The following is a 19,449-nucleotide window of genomic DNA, read 5'->3' as shown; positions in this document are numbered from 1 at the left end:
ACTGTCAGAGACTGCCCTCTGTGGTAGCTGGCTCTGCAATTGCTTGAACCATCTTGTGGGATGGAAAAGGTTTTGCCTCTACCTTGTTAATCCTTGTACACAGAAAGATCTTTTCCCTTTAAGCTTTGCAGATGATTTTTCCAGGTGGACTGTAAACCCTTGTCTGTGGAGGGTGCCCATAACAGTTCTGATGTTTGTTTTGCATAGGTGGAAGGAGTGTGCTTTAACCAACCAGTCATACAGGCATGGGTATAAGTGAATCCCCTTCCTTCTTAGGTAGGCTGCCACAATGTGCCAAGGTATTTTGTGCAGACATTATTCCGAAAGAGAGCACTCTGAATTGGTAATGGTCTTGGATGACAATGAACCGCAGGTATTTCTTGCTTGCAGTTGACAGGGATGTGTGGGTAAGTGCATGGTTGCCATGTACTCCTTTTACCCGCTACTTGGGGTTGGGGGGTTATCTCTTGTAGCGTGCACATTTCAAATTTGCTACTTTATGATTTTGCTTTTGGGGGGCGGGGTGGAGAACGGAGATTCAGAATTGGTCTGAGTGACTTGTCTGGCTTTGGAATGAAGCATGCTCGGTAGTTTCCTTGGTTGATTACTGTTGTTGGCACTATCACCCCTATTTCCAAGAGGTCTCTCCTCTTTTAAGTGCACTCTTTCTTGGTTTGACATATGGAGGTGTTTTTATGATTTCTACGCAATATCCATGTTGGGTGATGTTGAGGCTCCATTTGTCTGATGTGACCCTCAACATGTGGCCTTTAACCTGTGTCCCCCACTGGCATTTTATAGCAAGGTGACAGTGGAGCCGTTCTCTCGCTCTGCCACTAAAGGGTTGGGGTTGGGTTGGCGGCTGCCATGCTGGTGGTTGGCTTGTATGGTGGTAAGATGTCTGTGCTGCCATGCCCTGGAAGTTTCCCCTTCTAGCTGGTCTTTGTAGGAAAGTCACTCTTTTTGGCATGGTTACCCCCACTTTTTGCAGGTTTATCAGTATGTTTAGACTGTCTTCAATGGGATCCTGCTAACCAGGACCCCAGTGATTGTGCTCTCTCCCCAAATTTGGTTGCTTTGGTACCCCTTTATAACCCACAATTGGTATACTGGTGTACCCCTGTAAATTCCTATTATATGGTACTTAGGTGCCCAGGGCATTGGCACAACCAGGGGCTCCCCAGTGGGCTGCAGCATGTATTCTGCCACCCATTGAAGCCCATGTAAACTATGTCTGCAAGCCTGCCATTGCAGCCAGCATGAAAAGGTGCATGCACTCTCAATACTGGTCACTGCACTTTTTCAATACAGGTCACTGTAAGTCACCCCTATGGTAGGCCCTCCTAGCCCAGAGGGCAGGGTGCAGGCTCCTGTGCAAGAGCACCCCTGCATGAGCAGAGGTGCCCCTACGAACCCCAGTTCCAAAGCACTGGACTTCATAAGAATGGGAAGCTATTTACCTGTGCATTGGCCACAGGTCACAATACCTGTGGTCAGCTACATTTTTTATTAATTGGCAGTTCAGATGGTAGGTATAATTCACAGGGGAGCCAGGGGAACCGCTCCCAGTGCATGATCTTCCAGGGAGGTCTTGGAGGGGTGTGTTTGTCGTGCTCCTAACTCTGCAGGTTAAGAGGCCCATCTGCGTCATCATCTAATGTCACTTCAGGGGTGCCCTATGCTCCCACCACCTCTGCCCATGGGGGAGCTATTGTTCTATTCCTCAGCCCTTTCATTTCTTCACCTTGAAAGTGCCCTCTCTTCTGCCCTTGCCCAGGAAGTGACATCCAGTACCCATGTACACAACCTAGGTCCATTTCTATTTTTCCAGGCCATCTCTACTCTCCTACGGGCTAGTGCCAGGCCGACAAACTTGTTCCCCACCTTTTTTGGTGGGGTCTGTCAAAGAGTCCCAGTAAGCAGACACCCGGCCCATTATCCATCTGCCTGTCCTGGGTATTACTGAGTGAGATAACTTCCCCCCCCCCCCCAAAAGTGTTTTAACACTGAGCATTCCCAAGTCATATGGCAGAAGTCTGCGTCACTCAGCTGGCATCGTGGGCATGTCCCTGACATTACTCCATATATCCGATTAATTCTATGAGGAGTAAAATAGGACCTATGGACGCAGCTGTACTGGATATATTTTAAGTGTTTCTTGAAAATTTGTATGGGTATGCCAGGATTCGGGTCCATTCAGCATCCGTCAACCTGTGGTCCAGCTACATAATGGTAACTCAGAACCTAGGTATGTTTGGTTTCTAACATGTCAGAATCATACCCAAATACTAATGCCAGTATTGGTAGCATAATTCCATGCACTATGGAGAGGCCGCTCCAGTATTGCTCCTACCAGTCTGAGTTTGCAAGCAGCCCGCGTTGGTTCAGCCCCCCAGACAGATTTCTACCCTCCTGCTGCTTTACCAGCTCAGGCAGGGTAAAGAAAAACAAAGGCTTTCTTGTGGGAGAGGGAGGAAACACCCTCTCCCTTGGAAATAGGTGTTACAAGCCTGGGAGGGGTAGCCTCCCCAGGCCACCGGTTTGCTTTGACGTGCATATTTGGTGCCCTACTTGCATAAACCGGTTTGCACCAGTCAAGGGACCCCATGTCCCTGCTCTGGCGCAAAACTGGACAAAGAAACTGGACAAGTGCTCCTCCAGGTGGCCACATGATTCTGCCATCTTGAAACCAAAATATGCTGGGAGCACCTGAGTGGCCAGGTCAGGCAGGTGACATCAGTTAGCGCCCGCCTTACGCAACTCCCAATGCAGCTGCAGCAAGAAGGAATCTCCCTTGGAGTGAAGGAGTCACTCCCCTGCATCTGCAGGCACCTAAGGCAACAATGTCCGGCTGCGTGAATCTGCTCTCCTCTGGAACTGTGTGGATCCTGCAACACAGGTGGTGGTCCTCTCTGCCCTCTGTCTATTTTGGGAGACTGTGAGCCCATGCCTCTCCTTGTAAGACAGTACCCCAATGCACTGCGACTTACAGCAGCCTGAATACCAGTCCGACTCCTAGTGCTAGGCTGACCAGTTTCTGCCAGCCTGCCACAACCAGACGAGTGTCTGGCCACAAGGGGAGAGTGCTTTTGTCACTCTTTGGCCAGGAACAAAGCCTGTAATGGGTGGAGGTGCTTCTCACCTCCCCCTGCAGGAACTGTAAACACCTGGCGGTGCGCCTCAAAGGCTCATGCCTTTTGATACAGCACCCCAGGGCATCCCAGCTAGTGGATATGCCTGCCCCTCCGGCCACTGCCCCCACGTTTGGCGGCAAGGCTGGAGGAGATAATGAGAAAAACGAGGAGTCACCACCCACCAGTCAGGACAGCCCCTAAGGTGCACCCAACGCCCCCGGCCCAAGCTCCAGAGAACCAACACTACATGGAGGACTCCCAGGTGACAGCGACCTCTTGAGTAGCCTGAGACAACTCTACCTCCACCCCCCCCCCCCCAGACCCCCACAGCGACACATGCAGAGAGAATCCAGAGGCTCCACCTGACCACGACTGCCTGTAACAAAGGAACCAGATGCCAGGACCAATCGCGGCACCTGCAGCCCCCAGGACCAGAAGGAACCGAACTCCAGTGCAAGAGTGACCCTCAAGCGACCCTCTCCATAGCCCAGTCGGTGGCTGGCCCGAGAAGCCCCACTGTGCCCTGCTAGAGTGACCCCCCCCCCAGTCCCTCCACTGATTCCTATACAAAACCGGACGCCTGCTTTGCACACTGCACCCGGCCGCCCCTATGCCGCTGCGGGTGTGTTCTGTGGTGCCTACTTGTGTCCCCCTGACCCCCAGTGCTCTACAAAACACCCCTGGTCTGCCCCCCGAAGACACAGGTACTTACCTATTGGCAGACTGGAACTGGAGCACTCCTGTTCTCCATAGGCGCCTATGTGTTTTGTGCCCTCCTTTGACCTCTGCACCTAACCGGCTGTGTTGCTAGTGCAGTGACTTTGGAGTTGCCTTGAACCCCCAACGGTGGGCTACTTATGCCCAGGAACTTGAACTTGTAAGTGCCTTACTTACCTGAAAAACTAACCAATACTTACCTCCCTCAGGAACTGTTGATTTTTTCCACTGTGTCCACTTTTAAAATAGCTTTCTGCCATTTTAACTAAAACTGTGTATGTTACTGCTCTAATTCAAAGTTCCTTACTTACCTGTGTGAAGAACCTTGCATTTTATATATGTACTTCAAATCTTGACTCTTGTGGTTTTAAAATTATGAAAATATATTTTTCTAAATAAAACCTTTTGGCCTGGAGTAAGTCTTTGAGTGTGTGTTCCTCATTTATTGCCTGTGTGTGTACAACAAATGCTTAACACTACCCTCTACCCTCTGATAAGCCTACTGCTCGACCACACTACCACAAAATAGAGCATTAGAATTATCTCTTTTGCCACTATCGTACCTCTAAGGGGAACCCTTGAAGTCTGTGCACACTTTCTCTCACTTTGAGATAGTATATACAGAGTCAACTCCCTACACTTACTTCACTATAAATGAGGGCATTCTGTCTTCACAACAAGCACCACAGCACACAAGTGAATTCCCTTGGGTGCCTGGGACTACTGCAATTGCTGCATTTTGAGACCCAAAGAACATTTTACTTTTAGACTTGCATTTTTTTCCCCTTTAGACTAATGAGGGCCTGGCAGCTTGCCCAACAAAGTTTTGGAAAACAAATACCTTACAAAAGCAGCTCACTAAGCCACCAAGCTTAGTGAGTGGTTGCCAACACTTCTTACAATTCACTTTGCAATTTCCAGAGCAAAACAGGAAGGGGATTTTGTATTTATGAGAACACCAATGAACCTCTTTACCTGCCTAAACTAAGCCAATTAATTCAATTGTTTAGCAAGCACCGAGGGAGATTTTGCAGCACGAGAAAAGCGTTTTATTGGGCTTTTCAAGGCCTCCAACAGTGCACTGTGGAAGAGAGGTTGTTGGCTAGGCGTAATATGATTCAGGATTCAAAATTGGATTTAATTTTACAGAAAGCTCTTGTTGAGCTTAGTCTCATTCTGAAGTGAAGAGCTGCCCCAGATACTGGGAGTTTTCATGGGGGCACTTGTTCAACTCCCCAGATCAGGGATCAAAGCATACATAATTGTCATCCCCGTACTCAGACTGCTCAGTCACCATAAATGTTCGGGTCAACCTCAGCCTTGCCAATGAGGGTCATATGGCCTGACCTAGGACTGTATATCATTAGTGGGGAGTCACCTTCTACAGCGATTTTAACCAACAAAATATTTTCAAAATAGGTCAGTGTTTTGACTAGTGTTCTAAACAAGTAAAAAAAAAAAAAAACACTCACTTTCTGGATTTCATTCATGAGGCTCTGGCAATGAGTGTTTTAGTGATCCAGTCAGAACAAGAAAAGGCTCCTAGATGTTTGATAAAAACGAATCACTTAAAGGATCGCTATTTTCTAGTTTTTAACCGCTGTTTATATGTGGTATGGAAATAGCCTAGCGATGTTATAATGTTCAGGAGTTAGTAGTTCTGAATAGTTTCGACCTAGGAAAATTAGTGACCTTGATGTATCCCCAACCCTCTTTATCAAATATTTTGATATTCATATTTCATTAACAGAGCCCTCATTAACCCATTGGTGTATTTGACAATTTGTAAAATGCTGCCACTGCTACTACCACAAGATGCAAACCTGGATATAGCCCTAATACACAGAATGCTGGCACCATGTATTAGCTGCTCAATGGTCTTGAATACTAAAGATCAGGAATCAAAGGGAAACCCACAGATGCTACAGTATTAACAATTCTGATTTTGGGCTCAAAGGAACACATCGCAGCTCTACTGCAGTTAAACTTACTAAGCACACTAATGCTCTGATGTATACTTTGACAAAAAGCTACTTTAGGGTAGAACAATGCCATTTAAGCACTGACGCTAAGGGCCCATGGTCAAACTAAATTTGTATAGGTCTATATTTTACTCCAACATTTAGACTGCAGTCATAACATACATACAGAGAGGTTCATCAAGAATTGGTAGGAGACATCAAATACAAACATAATACTTGAGTGAGTGCTACACAGGTTCTTACATGGTTCTAGGTAAAGCGAAAAACAAAGCAAAAAGTGATATTCATTTACCTCACTTCCTAGTCGGTGTGCTATGCGCATGAAATCTTCACCTGAGCCATGCCTAGAGTTATCAGAATGATGATTTGCAGAATTACCAGACAGTGGACCAGATGCTTTAGTTTCATGCATATTCCTCAAACCACCTGAAACAATGGGACTGGACCCAGAGCCTAAAAAAAGCAAAAATAACATTGAAAATTGTGTGCAAATATAGTGAAGTAAAAATAAGTTACCTTAAACTCAATGTTGAAATTTTGAATTACTTTCAAAATAGAAAAAAAACACTTTCTAACGAGGTATCAAAACAAAGCATACGAACAAGCAAGATTCTATTAGAGAGATTTTTTTTTAAACCTACAACTCCTCTCGATGTCATTCCACCTAAAAAAAAAAAAAAAATCACCTATTTCTAGATTAACAACTCTGGAAACAGGATCCTAGCGCAGAAAGCAGTTTAGCCAGTTTCACACAGGCTAGAGTATATCCAGACTGTAATGAATATAAATGTATATAGAACTAATACGTTCTTTATGAATTCTATAAACTACCACTCGTACAATTGACGATTTATATAAGTACACAAATGTTTGCAGCAGCACATAATTCAGCAATGCAAAGTAAATGTTTTAGTTGTGACATGCCTTCAATAAGACATTGCAAAGCTGGATTTGACAGTCAACATTTAATTTTCTGATTTATGACAGTAGAGCTTTCCCAAGGGCTGCAGACAGTTTGCCGGACACGTAACGGATACGTCCACAGTGCTTATGTGCCAAGGATGTAACCATTACGTCCTTGGCACTGAGCTCAGAGGGAGCGCTAGCGCTCCGTCTGTGGGCTTCCCTCCCACCCCCCAAAGGCAGGGATGGAAGGGAAAGACCTTCCCCTTCCACCCCGCACGCTTCCGCCCCCCCCCCACCCCCATCCCCCAAAATGACGTCAGCACACGACATTACAGGGTGCCGGTCGCACTGGAAGCCATTTGCTTCCAGTGCAATCTAGGAAAAACAGGTGAGTTTCTCCTCCAGAGGGTGGGGGGGTTTCAAACAGAGGCACCGGGGGAAAAAGGAAAGGTTTTTCCTTTCCCCCTGTGTCTCTCAGCATTTGCGATCGGGCAGCAGGAATGCCCACTAGACGCCAGGGATTGTTTTTTGTGTCAGGGAGCGGCCCCTTGGGCAAGGGTCGCTCCCATTTGGGGGGCATGTTTGCTGTGGCCATTTATCGGCCTATTATTTTTAAGCTGATCTGCCCCCAAGGGCCCATTTTTTTTCTTTTTTAGACCCATCTGACCCCAAGGGGGGGGGGGGGGGGAAGAGAGAGTGTGTGTGTGGTTAGTGGAAGTGGGGTGAAGGCCGCTTGGGCAAGGGTCACCCCCCCTTTGGGGGCACATGAACCAAGGCCATTTAATCGGCCTAATATTTCTAGGCTGATCTGCCCCCAAGGGGGCGGGGGGCAGAAACCACTAGAACGCCAGGGATTTTTTTATATGTTTATTTGGGGGCATCCCCTTGGGCAAGGGGCGCCCACCCCCTCCAACGGGGGCATTGAACTGTTGGCCATTTCTGCCCCCCTATTTTTTTTTTTAGGCTCCCTGCCCACAAGGGGGGCAGAAGCCACTTAGGCACCAAGGACAGTGTGTGTTTTTTTGTTTGGGGGGTGGCCCCTTGGGCAAGGGTCGTTCCCCATGGGGACCCACTACTAAAGGTATTTTCTGCCCCCCTTGAGGCAGATAGGACTATTTATTTTAGTAGGCCCATCTGCCCCTATGGGGGGCAGAATCCACTTAGGCACCAATTTCCAAATGCTTGATGGTGGGGTGTTGGTAAACTGGCGAAGTATTTGTGATAAAAAAAAAAATTCTCCTTTTTGTTCTAGTTCAAAGCTTTTGCTTTCTTTGCTGTGGCTCCTTGCGGTTTTGGCGGTGGTTGATCTGCGGTTTGCATAGTAGTTGCATGTTTTAGGTAAGTAAAAAAATTTTACTCCAAAGGAGTATTGTTCCCATGCATGAATGACATGTTTGTAGGTGGTGTACTAAATGCAGGATTGTGTGTGAAATTATCCTTAGATTTGTGCACAATGATATTTGTGTTGTCTTATTTCTAATTTGCTTTTCGTTCTTTCTTTTTAGTGGGATATCATTGGTGATTGCTGGGTCTGTGCAGAGCAGTTGCTGGTGAGTCAATCTTTTTCAGGCAAGTGAGCGGTATAGTTGAGTTTGTAACTCTTACAGATAAAGCTATACTATTACTTATCTTACACAGTGCTGGTTTGTTGGTGGTGCATTTGTCCAGTTACTTTTCGTAGGAAAGATCATGGCTAGCTGCAGGATGACCGCTCAGCAGGTGCTTGGTATGCTTTTTGAGTCATTGTCTGATCATGATTATGATACGGACTCTGCATCTGAGGCAGAGGAGGAAGTGAGAGATTCTGGCAGTGAAGTTTCTGTCGGAGAGGAACCTTCTGATGAGAAAGCCACTCTCAGTGCAGATGAAGGGCCTGTTTTAGAGGAGGACACTGATGTGTCATTAGTGCAGCAACCTGGGGCTGTAAGGTTTCCCGTTAGAAGACCTGAACTCTGGGTTACCCCAAACATGGAGCAGGTCTCCTGGGGTGCAGAGTCAATACAGAGAACTTTTTGCCTGTCAATTTCTTTGAGTTATTTGTGGATGATGCGTTTTTGGAAGAGATTGTTGAGCAGACTAATTTGTATGCGGAGCAGTATTTAAGGGACAACGCTGCTAGTCTTAGGCCACACTCTAGAGCTAACCAGTGGATTCCACACAATTTGGAGGAGATGAAAAGGTTTTTGGGTTTGACTCTTGAAGGGGATGATAAGGAAGCTGTCAATGGCTTCTTATTGGTCTACTAGTCCCTTGATGGCAACAGCAATATTTCCTGCAACCATGAGTCGTAATCGGTATTTGCTTATTCTCAGGATGCTGCATTTTGCTGACAATACATTAGCCTTGCCACAAAATCACCCTGATTCTGACCGTCTTTTTAAGATAAGGCCTGTCCTTGACCATTATGGAGATTGTTTTTCAGAGGTCTATATTCCAGGCAAAGAAATAGCTGTGGACAAGCCTTTGGTCCTCCAAGGGTCATTTGGTTTTTAGGCAGTGCATTCCTAGCAAGAGGGCACAATATGGAATTAAATTGTATATGCTGTCTGAAAGTAGTACAGGATTATGTGTATAGTTTGTGTCTACACTGGTAGGGATTCCAGTATTGACCCCCCTGGTTGTCCTCCCACTTTCGGAGTTACTGAGAAAATTGTGTGGGAACTTGGTAGACTGTTCAACAAAGGTCACCATTTGTATGTAGATAACTTCTACAGGGAGTGCAGAATTATTAGGCAAGTTGTATTTTTGAGGATTAATTTTATTATTGAACAACAACCATGTTCTCAATGAACCCAAAAAACTCATTAATATCAAAGCTGAATATTTTTGGAAGTAGTTTTTAGTTTGTTTTTAGTTTTAGCTATGTTAGGGGGATATCTGTGTGTGCAGGTGACTATTACTGTGCATAATTATTAGGCAACTTAACAAAAAAAAATATATACCCATTTCAATTATTTATTATTACCAGTGAAACCAATATAACATCTCAACATTCACAAATATACATTTCTGACATTCAAAAACAAAACAAAAACAAATCAGTGACCAATATAGCCACCTTTCTTTGCAAGGACACTCAAAAGCCTGCCATCCATGGATTCTGTCAGTGTTTTGATCTGTTCACCATCAACATTGCGTGCAGCAGCAACCACAGCCTCCCAGACACTGTTCAGAGAGGTGTACTGTTTTCCCTCCTTGTAAATCTCACATTTGATGATGGACCACAGGTTCTCAATGGGGTTCAGATCAGGTGAACAAGGAGGCCATGTCATTAGATTTCCTTCTTTTATACCCTTTCTTGCCAGCCACGCTGTGGAGTACTTGGACGCGTGTGATGGAGCATTGTCCTGCATGAAAACCATGTTTTTCTTGAAGGATGCAGACTTCTTCCTGTACCACTGCTTGAAGAAGGTGTCTTCCAGGAACTGGCAGTAGGACTGGGAGTTGAGCTTGACTCCATCCTCAACCCGAAAAGGCCCCACAAGCTCATCTTTGATGATACCAGCCCAAACCAGTACTCCACCTCCACCTTGCTGGCGTCTGAGTCGGACTGGAGCTCTCTGCCTCTTACCAATCCAGCCACGGGCCCATCCATCTGGCCCATCAAGACTCACTCTTTTTCATCAGTCCATAAAACCTTAGAAAAATCAGTCTTGAGATATTTCTTGGCCCAGTCTTGACGTTTCAGCTTGTGTGTCTTGTTCAGTGGTGGTCGTCTTTCAGCCTTTCTTACCTTGGCCATGTCTCTGAGTATTGCACACCTTGTGCTTTTGGGCACTCCAGTGATGTTGCAGCTCTGAAATATGGCCAAACTGGTGGCAAGTGGCATCGTGGCAGCTGCACGCTTGACTTTTCTCAGTTCATGGGCAGTTATTTTGCGCCTTGGTTTTTCCACACGCTTCTTGCGACCCTGTTGACTATTTTGAATGAAACGCTTGATTGTTCGATGATCACGCTTCAGAAGCTTTGCAATTTTAAGAGTGCTGCATCCCTCTGCAAGATATCTCACTATTTTTGACTTTTCTGAGCCTGTCAAGTCCTTCTTTTAACCCATTTTGCCAAAGGAAAGGAAGTTGCCTAATAATTATGCACACCTGATATAGGGTGTTGATGTCATTAGACCACACCCCTTCTCATTACAGAGATGCACATCACCTAATATGCTTAATTGGTAGTAGGCTTTCGAGCCTATACAGCTTGGAGTAAGACAACATGCATAAAGAGGATGATGTGGTCAAAATACTCATTTGCCTAATAATTCTGCACTCCCTGTATACTGGAGTGAAGTTGTTCAAGGAAACAGTGGGCACTGTTGCTTGTAGCACAATTCGTTGTAACCAGAAAGGCTATCCAAGGGAGCTTGTCTGTGAAAAAAACTTGAGGGGACAGTGCAGTGCCTTGCGGAATGATGAGCCGCTGGCTTTTAAAGTTTCAGACAAGCTTCAGACAAGAGGGATGTCTTCGTGCTAGGTACCATCCATGATCAGAGTACTTCCCCCGTGACTGTTTGGGGCCAGATTGCTGAAGTGCGCAAACCTGTGTGCATTTTAGATTATAATAAGCACATGGGAGGTGTGGATAGAGTTGATCAGAGGTTGGAACCTATTTGTAAGTCTTGATTTTGGTATAAGTTAGCAATTCACCTCTTCCACTTAACTTTTAATGCTTTTATTGTGTTTAAGGATAGGTCACCAGAGTCAAAGATGACATTTGTGAAATTTCAGGAGTCGGTGATAGAGAGCCTTATTGTGGTGAAACAGGCAAGAGTTCCTAGAGAAGCAGTGGTGGAGGATGTGTCTAGATTGAAAGATCGCCACTTTGCTGAGCACATTCCTCCCACTCCCAAAAAAAAGACTTTCCAGCTAAGAAATGTAGAGTGTGTGCCCGAAGAGGTATCCGAGGGAAAAATTTACTGCCCAGATTGTCCTTCAAAGCCTGGGCTGTGTGTGGGTGATTGTTTCAAGAATTACCACACCCAGAAGAATTAGTGGGAACTACCATGAGTGTAAACTGGCTGTTTTATATTTTCATGTGTTCAGTTTCATGGTTGGCATTTCTGCCATGTACTTAGTTAGAGCTTTTGCGTTTGTAGTTTTGTAATTATTTCTAATTAGTTAGTGGTTTCTTCGTTTTTAAAACAAAAACAAAAGTGATGCCATTGTGTGTGGAGTGGCGCTTGGTTGACGGTGTACATACTGACTTGCTGTTGGCTACTCCAACACGCTGCCAGCCAAACGCCAGTCCACACACTCCCATCAGCTGGTGTGATTGCTGTATCAGGCATGTGGGCTTAAGTGACAGGCCCTTGAGTGGCACGGTCTGTCGATGCGGGTGTTGTAATCTGCTGGGCCTGTGGCTGGTGGCGTGAATGGTCTTTTGCATGTCATGTATGAAAGGTGTGTGAATGGACTGTAAAGTGGGTGGTGCCTTGCCGTGGCTTTACAACTCACAAGCTGAGAGTCATTAGTGCAGTTTTTTTGCCTTTCAGTTATTAACAGTGCATTTCATACCACCCAGCGTTCCCCTCAGTCTCCCAAGTAAAATGATACCTCACTTGCATGGACACCCAAAGCAGAGTCAGCCTAAAAGATGTATAAAAGAAAAATATGTGCTATCCCTTCAATCTCTACAGATTGTTGGCATTTTTCTGTTGCAGGCACCTGGGCCACCCACACAAGTGAGGTATAATTTTTATCGGGAGACTTGGGGGAGCGCTGGGTGGAAGGAAATATGTGGCTCCTCTCAGATTCCAGAACTTTGTGTCACCAAAATGAGAGGAAAACATGTTTATTTGGCCACATTTTGAGGTTTGCAAAGGATTCTAGGTAACAGAACCTGGTCAGAGCCCCACAAGTCAACCCATCTTGGATTCCCCTAGGTGTCTAGTTTTCAAAACTGCGCAGGTTTGGTAGGTTTCACCAGGTGCCGGCTCAGCTAGAGGCCAAAATCCACAGCTAGGCACGTTGTAAAAAAACAACTTTGTTTTCTTAGTGAAAATGTGATGGGTCCACGCTGTTTTGGGGCAATCCCTGTTGCGGGCGCTAGGCCTACCCACACAAGTGAGGTACCATTTTTATTGGGAGACGTGGGGGAACACAGAATAGCAGAACAGGTATAATTGCCCCTTGTCTTTCTCTAAATGTTTTCCTTCCAAATGTAAGACAGTCTGTAAAAAACGTCTATTTGAGAAATGCCCTGTAATTCACATCCTAGTATGGGCACCCCGGAATTCAGAGATGTGCAAATAACCACTGCTTCTCGACACCTTATCTTGTGGCCATTTTTGAAATACAAAGGTTTTCTAGATACCCATTTTTCACTTTTTATATTTCTGCAAATTAATTGCTATATGCCCGGTATAGAATGAAAACCCATTGCAAGGTGCAGCTCATTTATTGGCTCTGGGTACCTAGGGTTCTTGATGAACCTACAAGCCCTATATATCCCAGAAACTAGAAGAGTCCATCTGATGTAACGGTATATTGTTTTAAAAAATCTGACATTGCAGGAAACATGGAGAAAAATGGCTGTTTTTCTTCATCTCAATTTCAATATTCTTTTATTTCAGCTGTTTTCTGTAGGAAACACTTGTAGGATCTACACAAATGAACCCGTGCTGAATTCAGAATTTTATTTACTTTTCGGAAATGTTTAGCTTTCTGGGATCCAGCATTGGTTTCTCACCCTTTCTGTCACAAACTGGAAGAAGGCTGAAAGCAAAAAAAATAGTAAAAATGGGGTATGTCCCAGTAAAATGTCAAAACTGTGTTGAGAAATGGGATTTTCTAATTCAAGTCTGCCTGTTCCTGAAAGCTGGGAAGATGGTGATTTTACCACCGTAAACCCTTTGTTGATGCCATTTTTAGCGAAAAAACCACAAGCCTTCTTCTGCAGACCTTTTTTCCCCATGTTTTTTGTTTGTTTTTTTTTAAATGAAATCTTCGCTGTATTTTGGCTAATTTCTTGGTCTCCTTAAGGGGAACCCACAAAGACTGGGTACCTCTAAAATCCCTATGTTGTTGGAAAAAAAGGACACAAATTTGGTGTGGGTAGCTTATGTGAATAAAACGTTATGAGGGCCTAAGCGCAAACTGCCCCAAATAGCCAAAAAAAAGGCTCGGCACTCGCCAAAAGGCCTGGCAGCGAAGAGGTTAAACAGCTCATTTATTATTCACTGTCTCCTTCGATTACCAATGTTGTGATTTATTACTGAAAACTGTGAATCAGTCTAGAGCAGGGGTCTACAACCTTTTCTGTACCCAGAGCTACTTTTGATAAGTGAAAATCAGTGAGCTACCGAAGGCTAAACAACTTGCTCATTATTACCAGACACCGCCAGACCTAGCTTCCTTCAATTTAAGCCTAATTTCCATTTAGCTAGATACTATAACTTGAACAAAAGACTTTGACTAAGGGCAATATGACAGGGCTGCCATGTGTGTCAGTGAGAGACTAGTCTTTAGGGATGTTTAAACCTGTGTGCATATAATGAGATATGTTTATGGTAACCGAGAGCCTGCGTAGTATGTACTTGTGGCACAGAACACACCTTTCACCATATGTTGCACTGTTACATGTACAACACTAACATATAACCATCTTTTTTTAAATGGGACAAATTTAAAGTGCAAAAATGTTCTGAATGTGGAACATTTTTCTACACTTTAAATTTCTCCCATTTAAAAAAATGACTTTCAGTTATAAATATGGCACAGTGTTCTACTGGCCACTGGGAGCAAAAAACCTGTTTGTAAATGTAAAACTTAGAAGAAAAAAATTAAAATGAAAAAGTTAAGTTAAATTCTAAGGAGCATTTCATTTTCTCAGACTTAAAAGCATTCAGAAACATTTTGTTCTCACCTCCAATACGGAGTTGACAAGGTATTTTATTTAATAGTTAAATGTCTTAGTGCTTCAATTGTTCACCTCTGTGCCCTGGGTCAAATATCTGACTCCAGGACTGATTATCAGACCCTGCTATCTGCAGCCTGATGCTAATGTAAAATGAACAGCCTAAGGGCAAACGCCATTAGAGGGAGAAGGTGCCTGCTTCTAGGCAGTGTGTGCTACCCTGCGGCATCTGATGATGGTCTTGGAACAAAAATCACCAGTTTCTACCCATCTGAAGTCTGCTTTCACATGGGAAGAAATTAGAAGTGTGCACCTCTTTTCCATCCCCTCAAACATCCCCTAAGAAAATTGTAATGTCCTTTGGATGTCAGGGATCAATTTTTGTCAGGAAAAATAATTAGACGGGACACGCAAGTCCTCAAAGCATGCTTCGCTCTAGTGTCTACCCACTATTCTCAGGTCCATCCTTCACTCCCAGGGTGTAGAGACCCACTAACAGCAAGAAACCATAGAGGTAGGGGGCCAGACTCTTCTCTGGTGGTGGCAGGCAGGCTAAAAATAGTCAGTCCCCACACAGGTAGTTTGTAGGTTTTAGGGTGCACCTCTAAGGTCCCTTCTAGGTGTATGTCTAATTAAATCCATCACTGGCATCAGTGAGGATTTATTAATAAGAGATGTTTGATACCAAACATACCTAGCTTCATTGAGGCCATGTAGCGGAGGAATCTGTAGTGACCAGTGTCTAGCAAATGCACTTAAATGGCTTTCTTGCTTACTTACTATGCCTAAGAGAATCGACAAAGATGCAGCAGGGGCATTTCTGCTCATGGAGATATGTTCTCACATGCAATATAATGTACCCTGCCTTAGGGCTGTAAGGCCTGCTGTAGAGGTGACTTACACATATTGCACAGTGTTTTAGGGGACATGGCACACCAGCTGTGTTCCTTGTTGTGTTTTTTACTTTTAGCTGCACCAAGAAACGCAGCCTACATTGGCAGTCTGCATGGGTTTGGTGAGGTGTCCCTGAGGGTGGCACAATACATGCTGCAGCCCTTGGGGACATTCTTTGGTACCCAAGCCCTAGGTACCACGGGTACCATTTACTAGGGCCTTACAGAGGAACTAAAAGGTATTGCCAAATGTGGAACATTTGTACAATTTTAGGGAAAGAGATCTGGCACTGGGGGCCTGGTAGTAGAAACCCAGTGCAGTCTGAGTCAAAACTGCATCATGTACCAGGCAAAACACAGTGGTGACCATGTTAAAAAGGGGGCACTTTCCTACAATCAGATGCCAAAAAAAAAAAAAAAAAAAAAACTATGAAGGAGCCCTTGTGTAAAGTAAATGGTGCTCATGTGAAGTGATTCAATACATATGGGTCGAGTTTATGTGTGCACTGTTAACCTGGGAGGAAGGTGGGAAACAAAGGAGTGAATGGGTTAAAGAGAATGATGGGGGTGCTGAGAAAACAAAATGGTTACCTAAAGGAGCCTGAGACAACAGGAAGCAGTACTTGGTCATTGTTACAAAGCAGGGGCACAAAAGGACAGACTGAAGCCCAGGAGGAAGCCAGAGGCGAGGAGACAGCATCGACCAATAGAAAGCACGGACATAAGTGACGTGGGAGCCAACCAGTGTTAAAATGGTAAGTAAAGATAAGTAATGGGTGGATTATAAGCCCCTTTATAGCTTTTTTTTTTTTAAATAGCTTTCGCTCACAGAGAATGCAATTTAAATTTAGATTTTCACTATGCAGTCCACAAGAGCATTGACCAGGAGTGACTAATAATCCATCAAAATTGCTATAACTTTTGTACAAAAATCAATTAAAGCCAAGCGAAATGTCAATATAAGCATGTGCATTTGAGGGTTGAATGACTGATAAAGATACACTGGTTGCCTGCAGTGATTTCAATAAATGTCCAATAGATTTTATTAGGGCCAGATAAAAAAAGGTCAGTGTGCCAAGACTTCCTCACACATATTTTCTTTCTTTTTTTCCCCAGAAGTGGCTACGGCTCTCCTAATTTACCATATTCAAATGAATTGCATTCCTGACAGTTCGGCCCTTTCAGCCTGATTCAATTCACTACTGACTATCTCCCTAGCACAGAAAGCAGAGATTGTTTGATCATCGATGCTTTGCAGTTTATACCACAAGTGTAAACTCATTTTCCATGCCAAGAAGTCCAAAGCCTGCAAGACAGATTATACTCTTAACCCGTACCATCACAATATTGATTAGTCCGAATGTTTTTTTAGGCATTTGCCTTCACTCCTGTCCCAAATGCAAATTGAATCTAGGAATACAAGTTCCACCCCATGTAAACACTGTGATGGTACCATATCCCTGTAGGCTGTGAATATCAGTCAGTGAAGGACCAGCACATTTTATTTTAATTCACTTAAGACCATCACCATAGCTAATGCATGGGATTCAAAAGTTTGTACATGAAACTTCCAAATCAATACTAAATATCCACAAATACTGATACAAAGCAGCGTCTTCAACGACTATCTCCCAGCAACCACGTAAATGGCTTTGACCTTTTCCCCCAAAATTAACAATTTTACTCCCATATTAATAGTTACATCATTAGTCACACAATAGTTGCTAAAAGCCTGAAGCTCTTTGAAATCCTGGCTGCGTGTGATCCACAACCACCAAGTCCATCAGCATATTTGAGACAACATGTCATTCTCCTATTTCACCCCCCTCACCCCTAACCCCTAACATTCCCAAAATCCAAGCCTCCCTCCTCCTAAACATCCCCCCCACCTCCCCTAGTTTTGGAGAGGTAGACCTTGGCATGCTTCAGAGCCAATGGCAGGTCAGTAAGCTGTAAGGAGAACAGGGTTGAAGCCAAAACACACCCTTGCCTATGGCCATTCTCTAAAGCGATTCTCTCAGTGGAGCTCTTCTCAAACAGCTAGAAGACAATTGGGGATTCTTCCGTTTCTCAGCCTGCCCAGCGTATTCGTACAAATCTCTATGACAAAAGCTGGACAGAAATCTACACAGCAACTGAATAAGTTACCTCTAGTCTTTTTAGCCTGATTGCCTACAGACTGAAACAGTAAACAATATTGGAACTGACCGCTTTATACCTTCTTTGTTCAATGGGAACTAGTCCATTACATTCAACTTGCAGGTTATGAAGGACTGGATACGCTTTGAAGCAACATTTGGCACCCACATCTATCAACCTGATCAAACAAAAACTGCTGCATTCAGAAGGACCATTTAGCTTGAAGACTGGCTTAATTAACCCAACTTTCCGGCTGGTTGAAAACATTCCTGATTCAATTACATAAACACAGTGGAACAAAACCTAGCCCAACAGTCAGTGTTTGATTTTAAAATGACTGCATAATGTTGGCTGTGCTTGCCACCCTTGTCAAATTAAGGGTAGTTATTATCTTTTCAACAAATTTACCAGATAAATTAGCAGGCTCTCCTCTGGGATAACCCAATCACTTCTACGTAAGCTATCAGGATCCTTATAGATATTGCTGATATGGGTTATCCAGACTGCCTCAGGAACCGTAAATTTTGTAAGTCCAATTTCTTTCCGTTTGTACTAAGTTTAATGAATTGAGAGTAAGGAAGTGTTGTAGAAACCATGCAAATGACACCACACCACACTCCCTTAGGTGTCCAGTTTTCATAAATATCAGGGGTTAGTAGGTTTACCTCGGTGTCAGCCCAGGTCAGGTCTAAATACTACAACACTTCGCCAGTATGGGTGAATATGAATGGATAAATCTTGAAGTTTAATTGATGGGTTATGGGCCTTTCTTGTCCTGGGAGAGAAGACCATCCACACAAGAGGGGGACTGTTTTTGTGACGAGTAATATAGTAAGAGCGAACAGTAGAAAAACTTGGTATTCTCAAATGAATCCATATTTGGCACCCAGATGTAAGCCAAAGAGCCAGAAAAATATATTTCCAAAATTCCTTCTACATCAGAGTTCACCTAACAACTATTCCTAAATTAAAAGTGCACATTTTAAAAACACATTGGTTTCTTTTGCATCTATTTTTATTTGGCAATACGAGCGGATGTTGGGTCAATTAACAGTGAATAATTATGAGCTGCAGCTCAGCTGATTGTTCTAGGTATCCCGTGTTTATGGGCAACCAATAAGCTCTCTATAGCCCTACAGGCAGAAGAATTTGACACACGTTAAAGTATAGTCCTTTGGTAAATCTGCCATTGAGCATAAAATTACAACTGTAAACATCAACTATTTATACATTTTGTACTAGGTTATTAGTTTTTGTGTGTATATATATATATATATATATATATATATATATATATATATGAAAGAAAAGATGTCCTGATCTGCGTGTTACGGCGCACTTAATTCTCCGGTGGTGCTGGTTTGAGGCAGGACAACCATATTTTCAAAAAACAAGATTCTCTTTCTGTTTTAGCAAGAGAAAACCGCACTCTGTCGTTGTGCCAAAAATACCTTGACTTTTAATACATTAGTGAGATCATAAACAAACAAACAGGAATCCCCTGACGCGTTTCGGTCTCACCAGACCTTGTTCACAGGTGTTTCCTGTGTGCTAATTTCGGCGCTTAAAATAAAGTACTCCAAAGTAACAGAAAAAATACTCAAGTTACACCACTTATCAAGAGTTACTCCATAACATCACTAAATATATATACTTTAACAAAGAAAAATTAAACGTTTTTCTATATACATATTTACCAAATTGTAACAGTGTTTTGACTACAATCCAAGGTGTTTTTCACTGAGTTCCACATTGCATTCTGGTATATGTAGTTTATAGCATTTCATTCAATCAAATTATTTTTAAATATATGTCATAAAATCTTGT

The 19,449-nt window shown here is 43.7% G+C and overlaps 1 protein-coding gene across 17 annotated transcripts in view; it reads right to left on the bottom strand.

Annotated features, from left to right (window-relative positions):
- The window catches only part of NIPBL (NIPBL cohesin loading factor), a 1,341,000-nt gene that overhangs the window by 1,077,953 nt on the left and 243,598 nt on the right, over positions 1-19,449 (bottom strand). For all 17 annotated transcript variants that reach the window (XM_069221119.1, XM_069221174.1, XM_069221201.1 and 14 more), the window contains exon 7: positions 6,126-6,286. In XM_069221119.1, the coding sequence (XP_069077220.1) occupies positions 6,126-6,286 (161 nt within the window). The remainder of the gene's footprint in view (positions 1-6,125; positions 6,287-19,449) is intronic.

This window comes from Pleurodeles waltl, chromosome 1_1 (assembly GCF_031143425.1).
Source record: "Pleurodeles waltl isolate 20211129_DDA chromosome 1_1, aPleWal1.hap1.20221129, whole genome shotgun sequence".
In the NCBI taxonomy this organism is placed as follows: domain Eukaryota; kingdom Metazoa; phylum Chordata; class Amphibia; order Caudata; family Salamandridae; genus Pleurodeles; species Pleurodeles waltl.
Note: the sequence above shows the minus strand (reverse complement) of the source record. Positions and strands in the feature narration are given on the sequence as shown.